We start from the raw sequence: 21,858 nt of genomic DNA on the forward strand, positions 1-21,858 counted from the left end.
CCATCCTCACCAGCTGTTGTAGGCAACTTTGTGGCAGATGCCAAAAGAATACTTTGAAGAGGGGATTCTTTTTTCTAATTCAAACAAACGTCCCATACGTGCCAGTGGTGGCCTTGCCATCAAGTTACCAAGGATGGCATGACCAGGGTCCCAGTGGGCCTCTGGGAACAGTCTCTTTTGGCTGACATCATGGATCTGAGACTGGTTCTTTTCACTAACTTTGTTTTTCATCCCTCTCCAGAAGAGATTTCTAATCTGAAAAATCAGATGAAAGAAGGAAAGAAGAACTTAAGTGAAATGGAAAAGATCAAGAAGTAGATTGAACAAGAAAAGACTGAAGTCCAAATGGCATACCTCGGAAGAGGCCGAGGTATTACCTCCAGGGAGCAAAGCAGGCTTCCATCACTGTGACAGTGCAGAAGACCTGCATTCTAGTCACAACAACAGCAAGAACACGCTTATAACCCTTGACCCTTATTCAGGGGTTAACTGCGTGCTAGGCACTATGCCTGGCTCTTTGTATGCACTATTTTATGTAATCACCCTAGCAAACTGTTGTCCTCATTGTACAAATGAGGAAATCGAGGCTAGGGGGACAGGATAAACAATCGTGGATGCAACTCTCTTGATTATAAAGAAAACAAGAACCATGTCTATCTTGTTCGCTAATTTATCCTCAGTACCTAGACCCTCACTACTCTAAACGTGGCCTGTGGACTGGTTGCATGGGCATCACCGGGGAGCTTGTTAGAAATTCAGACTCTCAGCCTCTCTCCAGCTCTGTTGGATCAGAATTTGAATTTTAACAAGATCCCTGGGTGGTTCATATTTACCCTAACATTTGAGAAGCACTGGACTAGAACATTGCCTGGCATACAGTAGCGGTTCAATAAATATTTGTTGAATGTTGAATAGCTAAATATCCTCATACCTGCCCCTCTCTTTAAATAAAATCAGTCGAAACACTTTTTTTTTTTTTTGCAAAAAAAACTTTAGGTAGTTTGAAAAATGAATTCAAAGCAATGTTCTCAAACATTTGTTGCTGAAAGCTTATCTTTGTGTGGGTTGTTTGACAGGAGTGTTTTCAGTGTTATGGATTAAAAGTTCAGGAAAAATCTCTGACTTGATCCCTAGGTGTGTGCTAGTGATTGAAAGGACCCCTGAGAAAATCTTTTTGCCAAAGAGGGTGAACTCAGAAGGTAGTTATCCTGTCACGGTCATTAAGTAGTCAACAAGGCCTACAAAGCCTCTTTTCTCGCAGCTGAATTTCATTTTCTTGACCTACCCTTTGACTAAACACCCAGTCACATTAAAAATGCATCCCTCACCCACTCACCCTCCAACAGAGACAATAATTTTTAAAAGGCATAGCAAGTCCATTTCAGGCATGGGCCTTTTGAAAGGTGTGATAATGAAAAAATTAGACCCCAGAGGATTGCTCTGAGTCAAGCAATGTCCGATCAATTTACCTCACCACCACATTTCTGTAAGAAATCTACCAGACAGAAGATGTGTCAAGTGGACCGCTCTTGACACAGCTCTTGTCTTTTTATGCAAATTGTTTTCTGAGGCCTCTACATTTTATGTAGAATCCTTTCAGTTGTCAGTGTGGTGTCCCCTAACAAGGCCGGTCCTCGTAAAGTGGGTGAACTTTGTCTCATTCACTTGTTCCTTTTGTTCCCCGTCTGTTCTCTGGCCACCCTGGCTAGGGACTTTCTAAAGCCACCACCTTAACCCAAAGAAGTAACTTTTATGGTGGAAATTTCAAGCAACATGAGAAGCCAATGAGAGCTGTGATTGGGCGGGGCAACTTTAGTCCTATATAACGTGTAGACTAACATCTTTGTACGTTAAATTGAGCTGCCCGTTGAAGGTGAGACGACTAAGGCCACAGCGCTCATACCATTCAGTAGCACTAGATGGCATTATATTCTATTCGCATTTTCTCAAGTTTTGTCTTCAGCTGCATCCATAAATACTTCATCAGCTTGGACATGTATTTGTAAAACTGGGTTATTTCTTTTCCTGAGTGAGCCTTTATGAAAAACGTTATCAGATTATTTTTGAAGTCACAAAACTCAAATTATCCCAGGTCACCTTCAAAGCTTCACTTTCTCAGTGCATTCAAAAGGGTTAGAGGTGACAGTTTCCCCCTGAAGGAAGGGCATCATTCCCTCAGAGGAAATTGCTATACCAGCATTTGTTTTTTATTTATTTTCTATTATATTGAAGTTAGTATTGAGAGAACAGCAGCAAGGCTGTAAGCCATATTAAAGTCCCAACATCTTTCTTATTTTTATTTTGAAATTGCTATTCAGTTTTACCTTTTACTTTTGATGGTATGTGCTAAGCACTCCTCAGAAGGGGCTAGAAAAATTGCGTTTGCCCTCAGGACTGTCTGCCAATGGTTAACTGACCAATAGATGGTGGTCACCCCTTGTGCCCTTTATAAAGATCCACCCCCAGTGTTCTGTTTGTTTCTTCTATATGAATTTTATCTTTGGAACAGTCTTTAAAGATTTAATCAAACCTACGCTTTCGAACTTGAAACACCTTTATAACATCCCTGGCAGTATGTGCCTTGCCTATATTTAAATACTCAAGGGGGCAGGAAATCTCCCTGCCTGTCAAAGCAATCCATTTGAAGTAATAGTAGTAATTATGGTGATAATGGCTCACACCAAGCGTTATGTGTCAGGTACATCATAAATTCCTTTATTTGAGTGCTGTCCTGTTTCTTGCTCTCTGAATGCTTTCAACTTTTTTTCTATCCCCCTGTGATGTCCAGAAATAAATAAAAGTTTCCAGGTAGGAGTTATCACCTTCCTTGTTTTAGTTTTGATGCTTTTATTGATTCATCCCAACGATGGAAACATTAGAAAAAATCAAGGGTAATAAATTAAAAAATTGAAATATAGTCACAGACAAGGTTGAAAATGTCTATTTTAAAAATGCTTTAGATTCCAGTTCTTAAACTACAGCTGAAGGCCCTCAGAACATCAGATCTATAGGTGACGTGACAAACAAAAGTAATCACTTGTCTCTCATCCTGTTCCAATCTTCAGGGATGTGATTTGACCTTAGATTATTCCTAGCAATTCTAAAGAGAGCTCCATTAATGATATACGTTTAGAGAAAAAAAAACTTTTGTCCAAAAGTGGGCTGAATTAAGTGCTTTTTATTTATATATTTCAGGAAGCTCTGGAACGCAACGAAAGCAAGATTCTTCGTCTGCAGCTTGAACTCTCAGAAACTAAAGCGGAAATTGAAAGAAAGCTTTCAGAGAAAGATGAAGAGATAGAAAAATGTAGGTATTTACAATTATTTTGATGAGCAACAGTTGCATATTTTAGAATCCTTAACTGAACAGAACCCACTGTGTTTGGCTGCTTTTATGACCCTTGTTGGACTATTACCAAAGAAACAGCCAGTCTAACCCACCTCTAGAATCTTTCTAGTAAGCTCAGCACTGTTAATATAAAGGAATACCTCTACACGATTACTATCAGTTTTGTATGATTTTCTTATAAAATTCTTTTTTTTTTTTTTTTGCGGTACACGGGCCTCTCACTGCTGTGGCCTCTCCCGTCGCGGAGCACAGGCTCCGGACACGCAGGCTCAGCGGCCATGGCTCACGGGCCCAGCCGCTCTGCGACATGTGGGATCTTCCCGGACCGGGGCACGAACCCGCATCCCCTGCATCGGCAGGTGGACTCTCAACCACTGCGCCACCAGGGAAGCCCTTATAAAATTCTTTTTGAGCAGCTTCTACTTGCATACAAGACTCAAGATAACACACCAAAAAAGAATAAGTATGTGGACAAGGACTGTGTATACTGTCTGGGTTTCCCTACAACAAGCTGCTTTCTTGAGCGTTCAAGACACTGACTGGTAATGCTAAACAGTGAAGGAAAAGAACTAAAAGATGTGATGCTGGGCATTAAAATTAATGTCAGATCAGAGTGAAGTTTCCACATCCGCCCTGCCTGTACCTGTAGCCATTTGTTTGGAGAGGGGCCGAAGCCAAGAGCTAAGCTGCTTATGAATCCCTGTTGAAGCAGCTGAGTCTTAATAGTCAGGAAACTGAATTAAACAGGAGTCCTGGGTTGCAGGATCTCTTCTTAGCTTCATCATAACAAGCTGATGATTTTAGAAATTTTGCTTCTTAGCTTCTCAGTGAAGTGAGGGGATGAAAGCAGCCCCCTCCGTGTCACAGAAGGTGGTGAGGAAGATCAGTAAGCTGATGTTGGCAAAGCACTTCACACTCTAGATCAAAGGCACAATTATAAACACATGGAATTAACTATGATTGTATTATGCATCTGATCTGTTCCCTTAAGTCAATGCCGTATGTCAGCATGGAAAAGCACTTTTGAGTCTGAGGTTCAACTGGCAACTTGCTTTTAACGTGTTTGTTAAACAATTAAAAGAAAAAGTTACCATGTTCAGTTGAACTGGCCTCTTACCCATAGCCCATCTTCAGACAAAACTCCCATGGGGGTCATTTTTTTAATGAGGATGTCAAGCCAAATTTGGTCCTCTGTGTGCTTTGAGTTATCTTTGCTCTCACTCACTGGCACTTTCCTCTGTAGGACTGACTGTAGGGGTGAATTCTGGTCTACTTAAGTCCTTGTGTAAAAGGATTTTTTGTTTTTGATGGAGGGCAAAAACATTGGGCCTTGATATTTGCCCTACTTCCTTCCATGAGGAACAAAAACGAATGTCTCCTTGCGCCGTTAAAAAAAACAACAAAAAAAAAACCCTCGTTTCAGGTAACGTCAAACCTGTGCCTATTAATAAACCCAGCTAAGTACAACTGAACCCTGAGAGTCTGCATCTTGTCAGATACATCTGAATGTTGTAGAGCTGTTCCCCAATTATAATAATTTCAGTGCAAAGGAAGCTGGAGATCCAAACAGCTAGGGCTGGGAGAAGAAAGAACTGAAGACGAGGCAGGAGCTGCGAAGGGGCTGAAAAAAGAAGGGCGGGCTGAAGGGAGGAATAAGCTCTTCATGAGTTTTAGTTAATGATTCATAATAACTGTCACAGGTACATCCAGAAAGGAAAGATGAGCATATCTTAACAAAATACCACAAATACCATGCAGACCCTTTCGGTGTGAGTGCCCTCTGCCAGTGGAGATTGGATCACAATGCCTCGGTCAAATCCAAGGGTTTAATCTGACCTCAGGGCTAGGAGAGGATGGGATCTTAAGGAAACTGAAGAGAATGCCAGGGGGAAATACTAGCACAGCAGACGATTTTGAGCAATCAAGGGTAAACCAGGTAAAATCCAGAACTCAAGGGAAATATTGCCTGAGGGAAAGATGAGGTTCAAGGTCCTCTTTCACTTAATCCTTGGGAAGCTCCATAGAAACTGAAGGAGGCCTGTGAAGCAGGACCCGAGAAGCTGAAGGGACCAGGAGGACAGGAGAGAGACTCAGAGGCAAAGGCAAAACCTTGGTAGAGCTGCAAACTGGGTAACTCATTCACTCATTCTCTGCCACCCAGCCCGCTGCTCTTCCATTCGGTGAGGACTGATCCTGTATGAGCCGGGCTGGAAGCCTGTTGGTGGTGAAAGAATGAGCAGCTGGTACATGACTTGTATGTTTCCCTTGCTCAACAGATATCTGAGCGCTTCATGTTGGCAAGACGCTGTGCCTGCTCTTCTAGACGGGGCTTCCCAAACTTTTATGGAGTGTTAGGGCTTTTTTGTTTCCCTACAAATGTTATAATTAGCAGAGCTAGAGGTAGGCAGGTGACAGTGCAGTCACTGCTGGAAGGAGGGGAGGAGCTTTGATGGCCGGCTTTGATCCTTGCCCTCATCCACACAGGAAAGGAAGAGTGACATCATGGCTCCTTGAAGGCCGGCTGGTGGCCATGACTGCAGTCTAAGTCAGGCCCTGCTGCAAGGCCCCAGACTGGGTCGAGAACAAGTTGGTCAGTTGCATCCTGAATCTTCTGGGGCCACTGACTATATACATCCCCCTCCCAACTCAGGGTATTCAAGGAAATGCTGAAATGTGTGGCAGTCTTCTCAGTGACCCAGAACCAGGGTGCCCCTGGCCTGCATTCTGCTCTCCCTGGACACACCCAGCGAGGTGCTGTGGAAGGAGCTTTTGGGAATGAGGTATCGAAATGCCTTACTCTATTGAAGTGTGCTTGTTTGCTTTGGTTTGATCATCTGTGGAAGGGTTAGATGTATGGGGTCACATGGTAGATATTTTTGGCTTTGCAGGACATAGAGTCTCTGTTGTAGCTACTCAACTCTGCAGTTGTAGCTTGAAAGCAGCCATAGACCATAAGAAAGTAAATGGTCATGGCTGGGCCCATAGCCCATAGTTTGCCCACCCCCAGCCTATGGCCTCAGGTACCTGGTAACATTCCGTCATCTTTTCCTTCCATATTGTTCACTCCTCTGAGTTCAGTAATAGCGAACTTTGCCACACGGTCTCAATTTACATGTATTATCCAACTTAATTTCTTTTATTGTTTGAGTCTCTGCCAGAAGAATATGTTTAAATCTCTTCTCATTTCTAAGTAAAATATTTTAGTGCGACTTCAAGAAGTAGCAGCTCAAACTCAGGCATGGCATTTAGTTAGCAAAATATCTTGTTAATCACTTTAAAGCTGAATCGCATGTATTAGAATTAAGGAAAATCTTTCATTTCCCTGATATAGACTAGCAACATGGCAAGAGAAAAATATTACTGATTGAATTGACTGTCAATTTAAATCCTTAACTTTTTCAAGTTTTAAAAAAGAACGGTTTTGTTCTTGTTTGCATTTAGTTTCTTTCCTCAAATTGTGTTTCACAGTTCAGAAAAAAAAGGAAAGAAAGAAAGGAACTTCTTTCCATATTGCCCTGGTCCTGACTGCTTCATTTTTCTTAAGAAACGTACTCAAGGAGCTTTCATTTTAAAGATTTCTTGACTCTGCATGGAATGCACTGATTGTTTAGTGGCCATTCTCTAGGCCTGTGTTATACAGAAGCCTCTTAAACCGTAGCACTTTCTACTTGTCTGTAGGCACTCATGAAGTTTCATAAACAACGGTGGAAAAAGTACAATTTGAAACATTCATTTTGTCTGCCTAAGTAGAATATATCTCTGTGCAGAGGATTTTGACACCAGCTTAGAGACGCCTTAGTGTTTCTGCAAAAGGAGAGTCAACTGTGGCAAAAATGAGTTTCTCATGTAAGACAGAGCAGTGTCTTAAAGCTTTCAGTGATGCTGAGTGTGTGTCACTGTAGTATTACGGGCTAGGGCTGCCATAACAAAATAGACTGCGTGGCTTAAACAACAAAAATTTCTTTTCCCACAATTCTGAAGGCTGGAGGTCCATGATCAAGTTGCTGGTGAGTCTGGGCCTAAGATCTCTCTCCTGGGCTCACAGGTGGCCAACTTGCTGGGTCCTCACATTTTCTTTACTCTGTGCACACCCATCCCTGTGTCTCTTTGTGTGTCCATATTTCCTCTTCTTATAAGGACATCAGTCAGATTGGATTAGGGCCTACCCTAAGGGCCTCGTTTAACTTAATCACCTCTTTAAAGGCCCTGTCTCCAAATTTACTTGCATTCTGAGGTACTGGGGGTTAGGGGCTTCAACATATGAATTTGGCTGGGGGGAAGAGAGGAGGGACAAAATTCAGCCATAACAGTCTCTAGTAACATTACATGCTGGCATTCCTGTAGGATTCTGATCTGGGAGCAGAACAAAAGCCCAGGACCTAAGGATAGGCAGGAGAGGCTGGCCGCAGCATGTGGGAGCCAGGACATGGCGCTGGCAATGGAGAGGTGCTGACTCTGGAACCAGAAAGAGTTCTTTCCTGTACATTTGCATAACTACTTCTGAAACCTCCGCCCCATCCATGGGGTGAGGGTGGTCACAAAAAGTGGCCCCTCCACCTGTCACCCAATGGGAAACTCTGACCACACTCTTACTCCTCTGTAGGCTGTGTGACTCGCTGCTGGCCTCAGAGATCGGAATACAGGCTCAAAGCAACTCAGTGTGGAACCTAATTCTGACTCAAGATGAATATGTGTCTGCTATTTGTGTGCTGATGGGCTCTATGAGTATGTCTTGTCTTATCTGCCCAGTTCTAGGCCCTGTTTCATAGGGTGAGCTTAACAGGGCCTGTGTTATAAGAGTTACACTGTCCTGACTCACAACCACCAAATCTTGATGGCTTAAAACCATCAAAGCTTATTTTTGCTTTGTGTCAGAGTCCAATGTGGGGTAGGATGGAGAGTGGGCCACTATCCCCAGTCTCTCAAGAACCCAGGTTCCTTCCATCTTCTGATGCCAGATCATCCATGTGTGGCCACCAAGTTTGCTATAGATGGGGAAGAGAGAGCACAGGATCACACAAGTAAAAGGCTGTATGTGTGAGCCTTGGAAACACTTCTGCCCGTAGTCCATTGGTCAGCATTCAGTCACATGGTCCCAGACTTACTGCAAGAGTCCTAGGAAATGATTGCCATGGGTTCCCCACAGTTTTTCATTGTCTCTCTGAACACACATCTATTGTGTAAGCTTCTGTCACTTTGCAAAAATGATTTCAGCATGGACCTTTCATTGTTATAAAGGCATATTGAAGTAATTCAATATCACACAGCAGTTGGTTTTCTCAGCCTATCCTTGGTCGTACTCCCAAACTCCTGGAGAAAGATAACCATGCTATTCTAGGGGAATTTGGTGTCACAGGCTGTTAGAGCAGGATTGCTGGCGATCAGGACTTATTCCAACCTGGGTGGCTCTTTCTTGCCGTGTTCAGACATGTTTCACCGTTGAAAGTATTTAAATATTATGCCTGTCTGAAAGTGCATCCTTCCTTCACCCTTAGCCACTCTAGGGAATCTAGACCGTCCTGGAGGGGGTCTTAGATAAGGCGAAGACTGCCCCACAGGAACCTCAAAAAGATTCTGGTGCTTTTCTTGATTTTTCTGGGAAGTTGGTCTGGGAATGATGGACATTAGTCTGTTATGATGGACAAATGCTCACTGACCTAACCCTTCCATCTCCATGGTTTCCAAATGAAGACCCTTTAGACTCATTTTGTTAATTACACAGAATTTTTCTTGAATTTTAATTTTTTCTGATTCCTAAACAGTTGAGTGTACAAAGCAGGTAACCTTTCTTAATTTGGGTGTATGATTTTTCCCCTGAATGTTATTCTAAAATTAGGAGGAAGCAGCAGTGTGCTATTGACTCCCTGCAGTCGAGTCTGGATTCTGAAATTCGGAGCAGAATTGAGGCCACTGGGCTGAAGAGGAGCATGGAAGGGGACCTCACTGAGATGGAACTCCAGCTCAGCCGTGTCAACCTCCAGGTGTCAGAGGCAACCAAATCCCTGGGCCAGCTTCAGATCCAGATCAAGGTATTTTCAATTGTAATGCAGAGGTGAGGCAGGGATGTCTCTGCTTATGGGAGCAAACCAAGCGGCAGGTTGTGTTGAGCAATAAACGTGAGGACAGCAAATCTAATCCTTCGGGAGAGCAGGAAGATGCTTACGTTGAATCGCTGGGGCTTGTTCAGAGCACGCATGCGTAAGCGCAGGTCCCGCTGAACTGCCAGGGATCCACGTCCCCCACGCGTGTTTTCTCTCGCAGGACCTTCGGGTGCAGCTGGAGGACAGCACACGCCTGAACAGTGAGCTGAAGCAGCAGTTGGCGGTGGCCAAGCTGCGTAACGCTCTTCTCCAGGCTGAACTCGAGGAGCTGAGGGCCTCGCATGAGCAGACTGAATGCGGGCGCAGGCTGGCAGAGGAAGAGCTCCTGAAAGCCACAGGAAAAAGATCAATCTTTTCCACACCCAGGTGGGGCCCGTAAACTCGCCATTAGCCATGTCAGCTGGTGGGAGGCAATGGATCCACACTGGTTGGCCTAGGATGGTACATGGTTGCCACGTGGAGCCTTGCAGGTGGCTGGTGAGGTAGGGAGAGCCTTTGGCAGCATAGTGGCGGTCTTGCCCTTCATTCATCCCCAGATGCATTGGTTCCCTAGGGCTGCAGCAGCCAAGTTCCCAAACTGATTACAGAAATGTAATCTCTCACAGTTCTAAAGGCTAGAAGTCTGAAATCACGGCATTGGCAGGGTCGTGCACCCTCTGAATCTTGCAGGGAGTCCTTCCTTGCATTTTCCCAGCTTCTGGTGGTTTGTTGGCAATCCTTGGTGTTCCGTAGCTTATAGATACATCACTCCAATTCACCTCCTTCACATGGCATTTTCTCTGCGTCTTAACATCATCTTCCTTCTGTATCTGTCATTGTCCAAATTTCCAAATTTTTATGAGGACATCAGTCATATTAGATTTGGACCCACTCTAATGACCTCATTTTAACTTGACTACCTCTCTAAAGACCCTATTTCCAAGTAAGGTCACATTCCGAGAATTGGGGGTTAGGACTTCAACTTATGGTTTTTGGGGGAGGGACACAATTTGAACCAAAACACTAAGCCCTGCCAGAAGAATGAACTGTCAGGGTACTCATAGCTAGGATGCTGGGGAGAGAGAGAGGAACATTCGCTAGGGTTCCAGAATCATTTGCCTGCTTCTCCTTTTCCTGCTAAGCCATGTATTCCCCGAGCATCCCAGGATTCGAAATAAATGCTCCTGCTTCAGAGCCAGGAGATTTCAAACAATTCTGAGTGGCTGCTGACAGATATGATGAACTGTCAGGACTCTGGCTTCTCATGGAAGGTTATGTAAGTGACACAAAGCAAGAATTCTTAAATCGTTGCCATTCTCATGGAATCAGGAGAAGCCATAGTGGCTAGGACAAAAGCTCGATAAACATTTTTAGGGCACCCACCGTAAGCTGAACAGGTATGCATGGTATAGACAGATGCAAAATATCTCCATCGTCCTAAAAAGGTGGAGATCTAAGTTAACACACTGCAGTGCACTGCTGGGATTGTAGTGATAAAGCAAGCACACCCCTACAGAAAGCCTTCCCTGATGATCCTAGACTTAGGTAGATGCACAGTATATTTAATCTGAGTCATGAAGGACATGGAAGAAGTCAGCCAAGTAGAGAGAAAAGTCAAGGTCAGAGGCATGGGGAAAAGAGGGAATTTAGGATGTTAAGGAAAATTGATATACTTACTATAGCATATGGTAGGGGGTGGGAGAGATCAGCAGAATTGATGCTAAGGGAGAGGCAGGTAGAGCCAGGTCACCAGGGATCTTGATTTTGAGACTGATGGAGTTTGAATTCTATCATGCAGCTAATGGGGGTCTGCTGAAGAATTGTGAGTAACTGGGAGGCAAGTTATTAGATTTGCATTTTAGGAAGTTTACTCTGGTGATTGTTGTGAAGGATGGATTAATGCAACTAGGGGCAGATGTGCCATTCTCTGGGATATTTAGAAACATCTGTGGGATCATTTTGGTTGCCATAGAGACTGGGAAGTACCACTGACATTTAGTGGGCAAGGTCCAAAGATACTAATGCTCCCGCAAGATACAGGATAACTCAACATCCCAAAGAATTGCTCCTCCCAGAATGCCAACTGTGACCCCACTGAGAAACACTGGATGAAAGGAAGTATTGATATAAACCAAAGATGTACCTGCTGGAAGGCAGTGCATTTAGTTTGTGCCTACAGTTTGTGCCCATGTGCATGACACGATCCTATTAGGATACCATGTGGTATAAAACAGATAGGCTATACGTTATGCATAATTCCCAACAGGCTAACTTACTTCAATATTTTCTTTATCTCTCAAGAAAACTTAACTAAATACAATGAGTGGGAATCTTATAAAGTAGAATATTGAATTTTTAAAAAGTAACTCATTCACTGTCTGTAGTACTTAATATCTGTTGGTAACAAATTATTTGCCATGCATGTTATAACTGATGATATACCAGTGGGTCCCAGTATGATGAAAAACCACTAGCCTAGAGAGAGATAAGGACATCAACCAGAGCAAAAGCAGACATAGAGAGAAGGAGATAGATGTGAAAAAGAAGAAAGAAAATTAGGTAATAGCCCTGATCTCCAGAGCAGAGTTTCTGAAACTTTATGCATACAAGAGAAACTAACACAAAAATGCACATTCTCAGGCCTCATCCCAGACCCACTGAATCAGAATCTCTGCAGTAGGAGGAATCAAACGAATTTTCAGGTGATGCTGCCAGTGCAGAAACTACCCTTTGAGCAGCTCTGGCCTAGGTGACGTGTTGCTCACAAAGGACTTCTCCCCCACCTTAGCCATTGGCAGCCCCCTTGCAATTACTGGAACACCGTCAATCTTCTGATTGACATACAATGAGTATTTTCTAGAACCTTCTGCATCCCCAGATTTCTAGCCTGGAACAAACATATGAGGCCAAACTTATCCTTGTCTAATTACATGTGTCCTTTTTCAAACCTGAGCTGTGACAATCTAGATTGCTCTTCTGCACAGTACTCCCTCACCCGCTGCTTCCCAAACCGAACCAATCATTCAGCTTGAAAAGATTTTAACCATCAACTCCCTAGCAGGTTTTAAATGATTCTATGTATAAACGAATCACCATTTATATTGTACCTTTTCTTACAAAGAAAGAGTTCCTATGGAGTTATGTGCAGTGAGCATCCCAGCATACTCCAGGAAATACCCTCATCCCTCCAGGCCACACCCATGGCAGTGGGAGGCCTGAGGCATACAGAGCCTGGCTCTCCATAAGGACAGAAGAAGCAACCTTGATGAAGATGCTTCACACCATCAAAGAGGTAGGGTAGAACCTGTGAGGCTGGAGTATCTCTCTTCCTATTTCCGAAGGCTTAATCTTGCCACTGAGAGAGGTACTAGCTAGAGGAAAAGTGAATGAACAGAAGAGAAATTAAAAATAGGAAGGCTATGCCTTTTAAATACATTCTCTATGCTAAGATTTCACACCCTCAGAAAAACTGTGCTACAAACACAGACCAAAAAGGAGTTTCAGCCTCTAATGTCACAACCCAGGAAGGAAAGGATTAGGGCAGCGTCAGCCAAAGAACACAAATAATCCTCCAGTGTAATGGAGGTTTCTCAGGCTTGGGGGATGAGGCTCATCTAAATTGCTTTGCCCACCCCCTCACTGCAAAATTAATAGAAGCAGAGGTAGATAGTGAGGAAGATGTTCTTCCCCTGGAGCAGCATGCAGGAAACTGAGTTTTAGTCCCTAAACCCCTGCTCTCCACATGTCTGCTTTTGACCCTGACTTCTGCTCTGGGACACTTGCTCCTTCCCCATCAAAGAGCAAAAGGCAGAAAAACGTATTCCTCAGCCAGCTGAAAACCAAACACATGTTTGGGGCTTGTAGGTTGTCTGGTCCATTTCTCCTTTCTGACTCAGGCTGTCATCTCTCCAGTACTAAACCTCTGATGGATGAAAGCCCTTGCATTCAAGTCTAACGTGGTCTCCTGGGCCTGGAAGTATGGCTTCATGAGTGTGGCTGAGGAGAGGAAAACACCCTCCTGGTCAGAGCCCCTCCCATTGCATGTTCTGAACAGACCAGCTTGCCTTTGCACCAATGATCTCAACTTGCCTAATGAGGATGTTGCTTTTCCTTAGAACACGAGTCTCCTCAGCCAGAAGAAGAAACTGGAGGTTGATGTTGCCAGGATGCAGAAGGAAGCTGAAGAGGCGATGCGAGGGTGTCGAAGTGCAGAAGAGAAGGCCAAGAAGCCACCTACAGAGGTGGGTCCATTGACTGTCTGCTTACTCCTGTCTTTCAGAGTTGATGGGAGCGGTAGCCAAGGGGCAAGGGCAAAGCTGCAGACAAAAAGGATTCCATTGATTCTCCATATAGCTAGCGGGAGGTTAGCTGACCCCTCTGCCTCTGTCCCCATTTTGAAAAATTAGGCCAACTGGCTCCTCCCTTCCACCCTGTCCACACAGTGAAAAGGAGCAGCTGAATTGCCATAGGCAAAATCTTATGAAAGCAAGAGATTTTTTAAAAAGTTAATCCACTTTCCACTTGCAAATCAATATATCTAGTGTCTAGAAACAATTCCTCTTGTGTTTCCTTACCCATAGCTATTTTTCCTGGGGTCTGTAATAGCTTTATGATGATCTGCAAAGAATGCTTATTGCACTTATTTTTTTAAAATTTTTATTTATTTATTTACTTACTTATTTTTGGCTGCGTTGAGTCTTCATTGCTGTGCACAGGCTTTCTCTAGTTGCAGCGAGCGGGGGCTGCTCTTCATTGCGGTGCGTGGGCTTCTCATCGCGGTGGCTTCTCTTGTTGCAGAGCACGGGTTCTAGGCATGCGAGCTTCAGTAGTTGGGGCTCATGGGCTGCAGAGCGCAGGCTCAGTTGTTGTGGCACACGGGCTTAGTTGATCCATGGCATGTGGGATCTTCCCGGACCAGGGCTTGAACCCATGTCCCCTGCATTGGCAGGTGGATTCTTAACCACTGCGCCACGCGGGAAGTCCCTATTTCACTTATTTTTTACAGCCCATACTATTGCTTCAGTAACAGAGTCAGGTTGGTGAAGAAGGGCTTCAGGATTGGTGTACCTTCGTTATCTGCAAGTTTAAAATTGTTGATAGTGGTGCTTTTCCTGAATGAGACTAAGCTCAGGGTTGGCTGCCTTGACTGTACCTTTGTGGGAACTGGAAAAAGACACCTGCTGGACCCCCACCATGGGTAGATGCAGACTTCTCTCAAAAGGCATGGCAAGCAGAAGGCAATACTCAGCAAAAAAAAAAAAAAAAAATGTCATGGAGGAGGGAGGTGAGGAGAAGTCTGTGTGTGAAGAACCCAGCCTTGCAAGTGCCAGTGCTTGCTGAGCAGAGCTGGGGCTTGATTTCAGCCTCCACCCACTCCATCCCCATCAGGTGGTCTGTGTAGTCCATCAGACACACAAACACATGCAGCAGCCCTGACCTTGCCCTGTGAGTGAAAACTGATGCTCTCGCTAAAAAGTATATGGGAATCGAGGAGACAAGATATTCAATTCGATTTTACATTAGTCATTTTAAAATTCAAGAGGAGGGAAAAGCTTACTGAGTTATTTAGCATTTGGGGAGCTAAACAAAACTTTTGCACCAAATCCTAGCTACCAGATCACTGTAGAATCCAGACGAATGGGGAAGCGTGCCTAGCACTCAGCCATTTTGTATCAAAGCAGATGCTTTCTGATGGAAAAGAGGTGTGTGAAAGCTTAAAAGCGTTTGGCCAAGGAAAAAATAATATGCTTAACATTCACGAAAATCCACATGGATAGAAAGGAATAAAAAGAGCTTTTACTCCTGCTTGGTAGGTCTATGCAGTCACACGTTAGGAAGACTCTATCTGCATAACCTCACCTTTATAAGATTTCCTTGGCAATGTTGAGAAATGAACTCACTACCTCTTTCCTCGCTTTAATCCTCCAATAGTTCGGCTGTGAGTTCCAACCCCACACAGCAGAACCCAGTTACCTCCGTCGTTCATTCTTTGCCCCCACCATCTACACAGACGTCTCACACTTAAATTATACAGATGGTTGGTAACCTGATAGACAGAGAAACTGTGTCTGGGAGGGCAGTGTTCTTACATTAAAGGCACTGAGAGAGTCATGAAACAGTTCTTAACAATTGCAGCCAGACGCCAAGCCCTTAGTGTACATAGCCAAAGCCAAGGGTGGGCTTCACCAGAATTAACCCTCCTTGTGTCAGATTGTTGGCACTGAGAGCCTCAGCTGCTACCAAATTCCTGGAGCCTAAATTTGTTTGCAGTTGCGAATCACAGAATTATAGAAGTGAGACGTGAAAAAGGTTCTCATAGGCACTCCACACGTTTCCTGGTGCATGATGTTAACAGGACGCGTCCTGGTGCTTTACTCAGTTAAAAGCTGTACCTTCAGTTGGTCATCTTTCTTTCAATACAGGTGTTGTATAATAATATTCACATGGTGTTTCATCCCTGGTCTGTTTCCACCACCCCTCACCCTAATCTCCAGGAGCTGCTGCTATCGTGATTGCCTTCTTGTTAACAAACTTGAGGGCCACAGAGGTCAGGGAGAGCGTGGTGGGAAGAGATTAAGTACACAGAGGCAAGGCATGGCACCTAGTCACATCAGGAACAGAAGACTGTGGGTAGAAATGTTAAGCTTGATTGGCTGCTGGACTGTCTCAGTCCCTTTCCTTCTTTTCTAGTAGCAAACATGTCAGAAGAACTGAAGAAGGAGCAAGATACCAATGCCCGCTTGGAGAGGATGAGAGAGAACATGGAGCGGACAGAGACTTACAGGAAAGGCTGGATGACGCTGAGCAGACTGTCGTGATAGGGAATAGAAAGCAAAGCCAGAAACTCGAATCCAGGGTAGGAGTTCGCCTGCATAATCATGGGGTCTTGACAACTCCCAATTCGAAGCTTATTGTCCCGTAATATCACACCAGATAGTCCCTGCCTCCCTCCTCACTTTTGCTTGTAACATGCTCTGATCTTTGACAGTGTCAGAGCTCAGTATATTCTTTCATTCTTCTTGACTTTGGGCCACTAAATAGGACTTTTCTTGGACTGGGTGCAATCCGCCATCCTGCTAAGTGACAATGCGGTACCTCCCGCTCACCTGCGCCAGCTCTAGGGCTCCCCACAGCCAGGGAGACCAACTGTTTCCAAACACACCCTCGCAGTCTTGCTTCTGTGCCTTTGCTCCTGTTATTTCCTCTGTGGAGAATGCCCGTTTCCTAACAGCCAGAGAAAGGGGAGGGAAATAACTAAATCAAGGATCAAAAAAGACTTAGTGAAAATATAGTAAGGCCTGACAGAAATGATGTAGTACCTGCCTTTAGGGAGCGCAAAAATAAATAGCAAGACCTAGCTTGAAAATAGGATTTTTAAAATTATCGAATCAATTTCAGTGACACCGTATAGGTCATGTGACAAATGCTATAAGGATGGAAGGAATATTTGACTGGGATTTCATGGTTCAGAAGGGCCCCTGAAAGATAAAGTATTGCCTTTGCACATTTATGGTATATCCGTATAATGGAATACCAATGCACATTTATGGTACATCCATATAATCACACTGATTAGAAAGGAGTGAGGAAGAGCTCTGTAATGTCCTGGAGATCATGGCTAGTGGTATAATGATGATAAAAGGTACAGGCGATGTTGAGGGTATACAAACTTCTGTGCAAGAAAGAGGGGAAATATGAAGACATGTACACATTTGCTTGTATTTTCAAAAAGAATTGGTGACAGAATAAAACAAGGACTAATAAAAACAATTACTCATAGGAAGAGAACACAGAGATAAAAGCTAGACCTTCTGAATGCAACTTGTGTAGCTGGTGTGATTGCAAAATCATATGAAACACACCCTCCCCCTTCAACTCCTTACCCCGTGAGCTGCTTTATTTCTCTCCATACCACTTATCACCATCTAACATAGTCTGTATTTTACTTTGTTTCCTTTGTGTGTTTCCCTTCCTTAGAATGGATGCTTATAGAGGGGAGAGATTTTTGTCTGTTTTGTTCCCTGCTGTATCCCTGGCCCTGGTGTCTGGTGCATAGTAGGCAACAAATATTTGTTGAATGTATATTATGTTAACCTTGGTTGTATAACTCTCTAAGGCTGCAGGCCAGCTGTTCATCTGCACTACAGCTCTCCCACAAAGCAGGGCTATGGGGCTGTGGGTGACATATGTGTGACAAAAACTCAGAGTCTGATTTCTTTAGAGAGTCAGAGCTTAACACGGAGAAAGTAGCTTAAGATGAGGCAGTACATTGGCTGAATTCTTAAAGAGTGCTATATATAGCTTATTCTCTCTATATATACACTATGTACACTCATCATACACATGTGTGTGTAATTTTGTAATCCAAGAGGGGAAGTTTATCACCTCTGCATGGATTAGCCTTTCACATCCTTGAGTCTAAACAGCCCTTTTATGAGCTCACATAGTTCAGCCAGCTCACTTTCGGCAAGGCGGTTTTCCCAGAGAGTTTGCCCTGTTTCACCACGGCCAGAATGAGAGTGCACCCGTCTTCCCTGATGGTGTCACTATTTCAAATGATCATGCCGACAGGCAAATGCAATGCCCGCCTGGCTTGCTGGCTGCCCGCCTGTCATCTGAGACCGTGGTTTGCTTGCAGGTCTGTGAACTGGATGGTGAACTGGAAAGCGAAGTCCGACGCATCGCGGAGGCCCAGTGGGGAGCCCGCAGGTTTGAGCGATGCATCAAAGAGCTGACCCACCAGGTACTCCAGAAAGCCACTCCCTGTTCCCCTGGCTGTGCTCTACCCTGGGCAGATGTGCTCCCTCAAGTCTGAAACGACCCCCTAGGTCTCCTGTAGTTTGCTCTCCATCTTTGGTCTCCTTCAGCGGGAGACATCAACCTGCCCTTCCAGGGCTCCTGTGCTGTTATTGGTTTGGGGTAGTCCCGTTTCAGAGCTCTCAGGAAGCAAAATGTGAGCAGCAAGTTGCAATTAGAAGGGAAAAGCTATTTATACTCTCCTTGTTTTTTTCACACATAATGTCTGCAAGCACTTTCAGAAAGACGTCTTCCTGTGAGAGGCTGAGTGAGAACAATGTGTAAATGAAGTGACTGGCAGAGACGGGGAAGGGGGGTGTGTGTGACTCAGCCATCAGGTTGCATGGGACGCTAGCTTAATTGGAGCAGGGGACATTTCCACTCTTGTTTTCTGGCCGCATGAACACTCTAGGCCACCGAGGACTCTATCTGGTGCTGGTGCCAGGTGGAAACACAGCAAATGCTGAGAGGCCCCTGCAGCTTTCTGACTGTTTCCCTGTGGACTAGCCTTGGTCTAAGCAAATAACTGAAAAGAGGTGGGCAGACTTCTTACCAGTAACTAATGTATTGCCAAACTAGCAATGTACTCCTTCACTTGTGTTTTCATTTTCTAGCCTTTCTTCCCTTTCCTTCAAATGGAGAAGACCAGAGATTCCATGGTAGCAGAGGCACAGTGCTCATCACTCTGGGCCCAGCACCTTCCTAGCACAGAGTAAGTGCACGTGTTTCAGTTGTTAAACACAGATGCCAAAGGTCACTTTCTAGCCCTCTCCGCTGCACAGTACAGCTTGTTCCAATGAAAAGGCAAACCCATCCTAGGCGCCCGCTTTACAGCAACTTGGACAGCACTCACGCAAGATCTGCTGGTCCTGATGCTGGTCCCTGAGGTTGAGTTGGTGTCAAAGACATCAAAGTCTTCTTTCCTTGCAGTAGGAAGGATAGTGTTGATAAGAAAGCAGAACGCTTCAGAAGCATCATCTTGGGCTAATTAAGATGAAATGAAATGAGCTATTTGCACAGTTCTTCTTTGCTGAATAAGTGGTTCTTTTCTAAGGCGGGTCAGTCTGACACTGGGGAATGCGCCCATGGAATGTGTGGCTGAGGAAGTAAACACCTGGGGAACGTGAAAGGTGTGCTATTCTACTCTTTTCTTGAGCAAGGATAAAACACGAGGAAGCAAAATGCTGCTTGTTAATTATGTCTGGCTTTTTCTTTCTATTTTCCTAGGGATTATTCTTACAGTTTTCTTCTGTAAACAGGTTCATCGTACAACAATGCATCAAAGCTATACTTTCTTTGGTTTCTGTTGTCCCAAGGAATACAATCTTATTCTATTGTATTTTTATCTTTGTTTCTTGGTAGCAATAATCTTAGTGTTTCCCTTGTACTAGTATGGTGGTGTACTTCTTGATTTCTTCCAAGTGTCTGCCCAATGTTTAGAGTATATCTATTCAATTATGCAGTGATTTTCTGCCATCAAGTCAGATAATACCTATTGAGTACCTTTTTATGCAAGATAACAGGCTAGACCCTGTCAGTTTAAAGAGACATTAGAGAGCTCTCCACGTTCTTTGATATCAATGCCTGGTTTTGAAATGTTCAAGGTAGATGTCGAGTCAACTCAATCTGTTCTCCTTTAACATCAAAATAACCATCAGGACTCTGAGGCAGGGTGCTTAGTGACAGTACATTGTAGATGCCATTGTGAAATGTCATTTTGAAAGGGACATAAATACGGCTTTCCTTTCCTAGGAAAAATCCTCCAGGAAGATCATACTGTATTGGAAAAGGGAATCAAGTGTCACCCCATCCACAACGGTTCTATGGCCAGTCCCCACTGAGCATTTATCTTCCCCAATATGTCCCTCTAGCATCTGGAAATCCATCCTATTTTCCTCTCCCCAGTGTCTAAAAATGTATGCTATAAAGCAGGACATAGGATTAGGAACCTGTACTCGTTATAGAAGGTAAAGACAGTTTTCCTCCCCTCCTCCCACCTTTCCATCCACCTGCTCCATGTTACCTTTGTCTGCTTCCTATATTCAGGGATCCGTGTGTAGATGTTATTTAATCCTTACCAATCTAAATATGGATATAGTATCTTCATTTCTAGGGATAAGAAAACAAAATTTAGTCTTTGGGTGTGTTCTCCAGGAACCGGATGCCAGGATGGGGTTAAAGTACAAGAGATTTATTGGAGGTAACACCTGGGAAAGTTAAAGGGGAGACCAAGCAGGCTGAGGCAGAGGAAGCTTTCAGAGCACCTTGCGAGTCTGACACCTGTGAAAGGAAAGGGTGAAGGAAGGAGGATGGGATAAAAGGAGCCTCCGGTTGCAGTGCAGCTCTGGGCAAGTCTCCAGCACATAGATTGCTGTAAGAAGTCCGATGCTGGGCAAAAATGCCAGCTCTTGGTAACTTGGCTGTGCCCCACTATCGGCTGGGGGCTGCTTGGGGAGTGTGTGATCTCAGTATAAATGCTACAGCAGATCCCAAAGGCACTGCAGGTGGAGGGTTTCAGGTACCTGCACGCCTCACAGCTGAGTGGCAGGTTGTTTTCTTGAAGGGAAATCTGAGCCCTGCACAACTATGGCAACCACAGTTACTTAATGCCTTGGAAGGAGCTGAGATATGAACCTAAACCTAACAGAGGCTTTGCCTCCCCACGTGGGGGGAACATTAATGTCAGCAGCCACCTAGCCTTTTTCAGTTTTCTTCTGTGTGGCCTCCTTTACCACACAGTAAATTTACTCACCTGAGTAAATTGGTTTTAAGCAGTTAAACCTCTATTGGGTTTGGAATTCCCTATGACCACATAATTCTGTGAGTCCTCAAGTTTCTTAAACCTGAGAGGTAGAGAGCTAGGTGGATTAAAACAAAGAGGGATTTTATTTATAAAGTAGATATCTCATTTCCCCAGTCAGATTATTTCTTATATATTGGCCCCTGCCTTAGGAAGTTTAAAATTAGTAATTAATTATCTACTATCAGATTGTACTTTAAAGTGGGAGTGGGGGAGGAGTGCTCTAGGCAACACAAAGAGTTGGTTAAACCAAACTCTCCTTCCTCCCTCCCTTCCTTTATATATATATATATATATATATATATATATATATATATATAACAGATAACATTGTATCACTTTGGGGTGTACAACTTAATGATTTGATATATGTTTCCATTGCAATATGATTATTACAACAAGTTTAGTTAACACCCATCACCCCACATAGTTGCAAATTTTTTTTTCTTGTGATGAGAACTCTTAAGATCTATTCTCTTAGCAACTTTCAAATATACAATACAGCATTGTTAACTATAGTCACCATGCTCTATATTACACTCCCAGGACTTATTCATCCTATAACTAGAAGTTTGTACATTTTGACCACAATCACCCATTTACCCCACCCCCAATCACCCCCCTCTGGCAGCCTCTAATCCGTTCTCATATTTATGTGAGTTCAGTTTTTTAGATTCCACATATAGATGAGATAATATATTGTCTTTCTCTGACTGATTTATTTCACCTATTATAATGCCCTCAAGATCCATCCATGTTGTCACAAATGGCAGTATTTCTGTCTTTTTTATGGCTAAGTAATATTCCTCTGTGTGTGTGTGTGTGTGTGTGTG

General features: G+C 43.9%; 1 protein-coding gene across 1 annotated transcript in view; it reads left to right on the top strand.

Annotated features, from left to right (window-relative positions):
- Positions 1-21,858, top strand: part of MYH15 (myosin heavy chain 15) — a 185,666-nt gene that overhangs the window by 142,685 nt on the left and 21,123 nt on the right. Inside the window, 9 exon segments of the mRNA XM_060149051.1 lie at positions 242-370; positions 3,200-3,311; positions 9,186-9,378; positions 9,611-9,787; positions 9,790-9,816; positions 13,545-13,674; positions 16,123-16,200; positions 16,203-16,285; positions 18,068-18,172. Of these exon segments, the coding sequence (XP_060005034.1) occupies positions 242-370; positions 3,200-3,311; positions 9,186-9,378; positions 9,611-9,787; positions 9,790-9,816; positions 13,545-13,674; positions 16,123-16,200; positions 16,203-16,285; positions 18,068-18,172 (1,034 nt within the window).

This window comes from Lagenorhynchus albirostris, chromosome 5 (assembly GCF_949774975.1).
Source record: "Lagenorhynchus albirostris chromosome 5, mLagAlb1.1, whole genome shotgun sequence".
Taxonomy (NCBI): Eukaryota; Metazoa; Chordata; class Mammalia; order Artiodactyla; family Delphinidae; genus Lagenorhynchus; species Lagenorhynchus albirostris.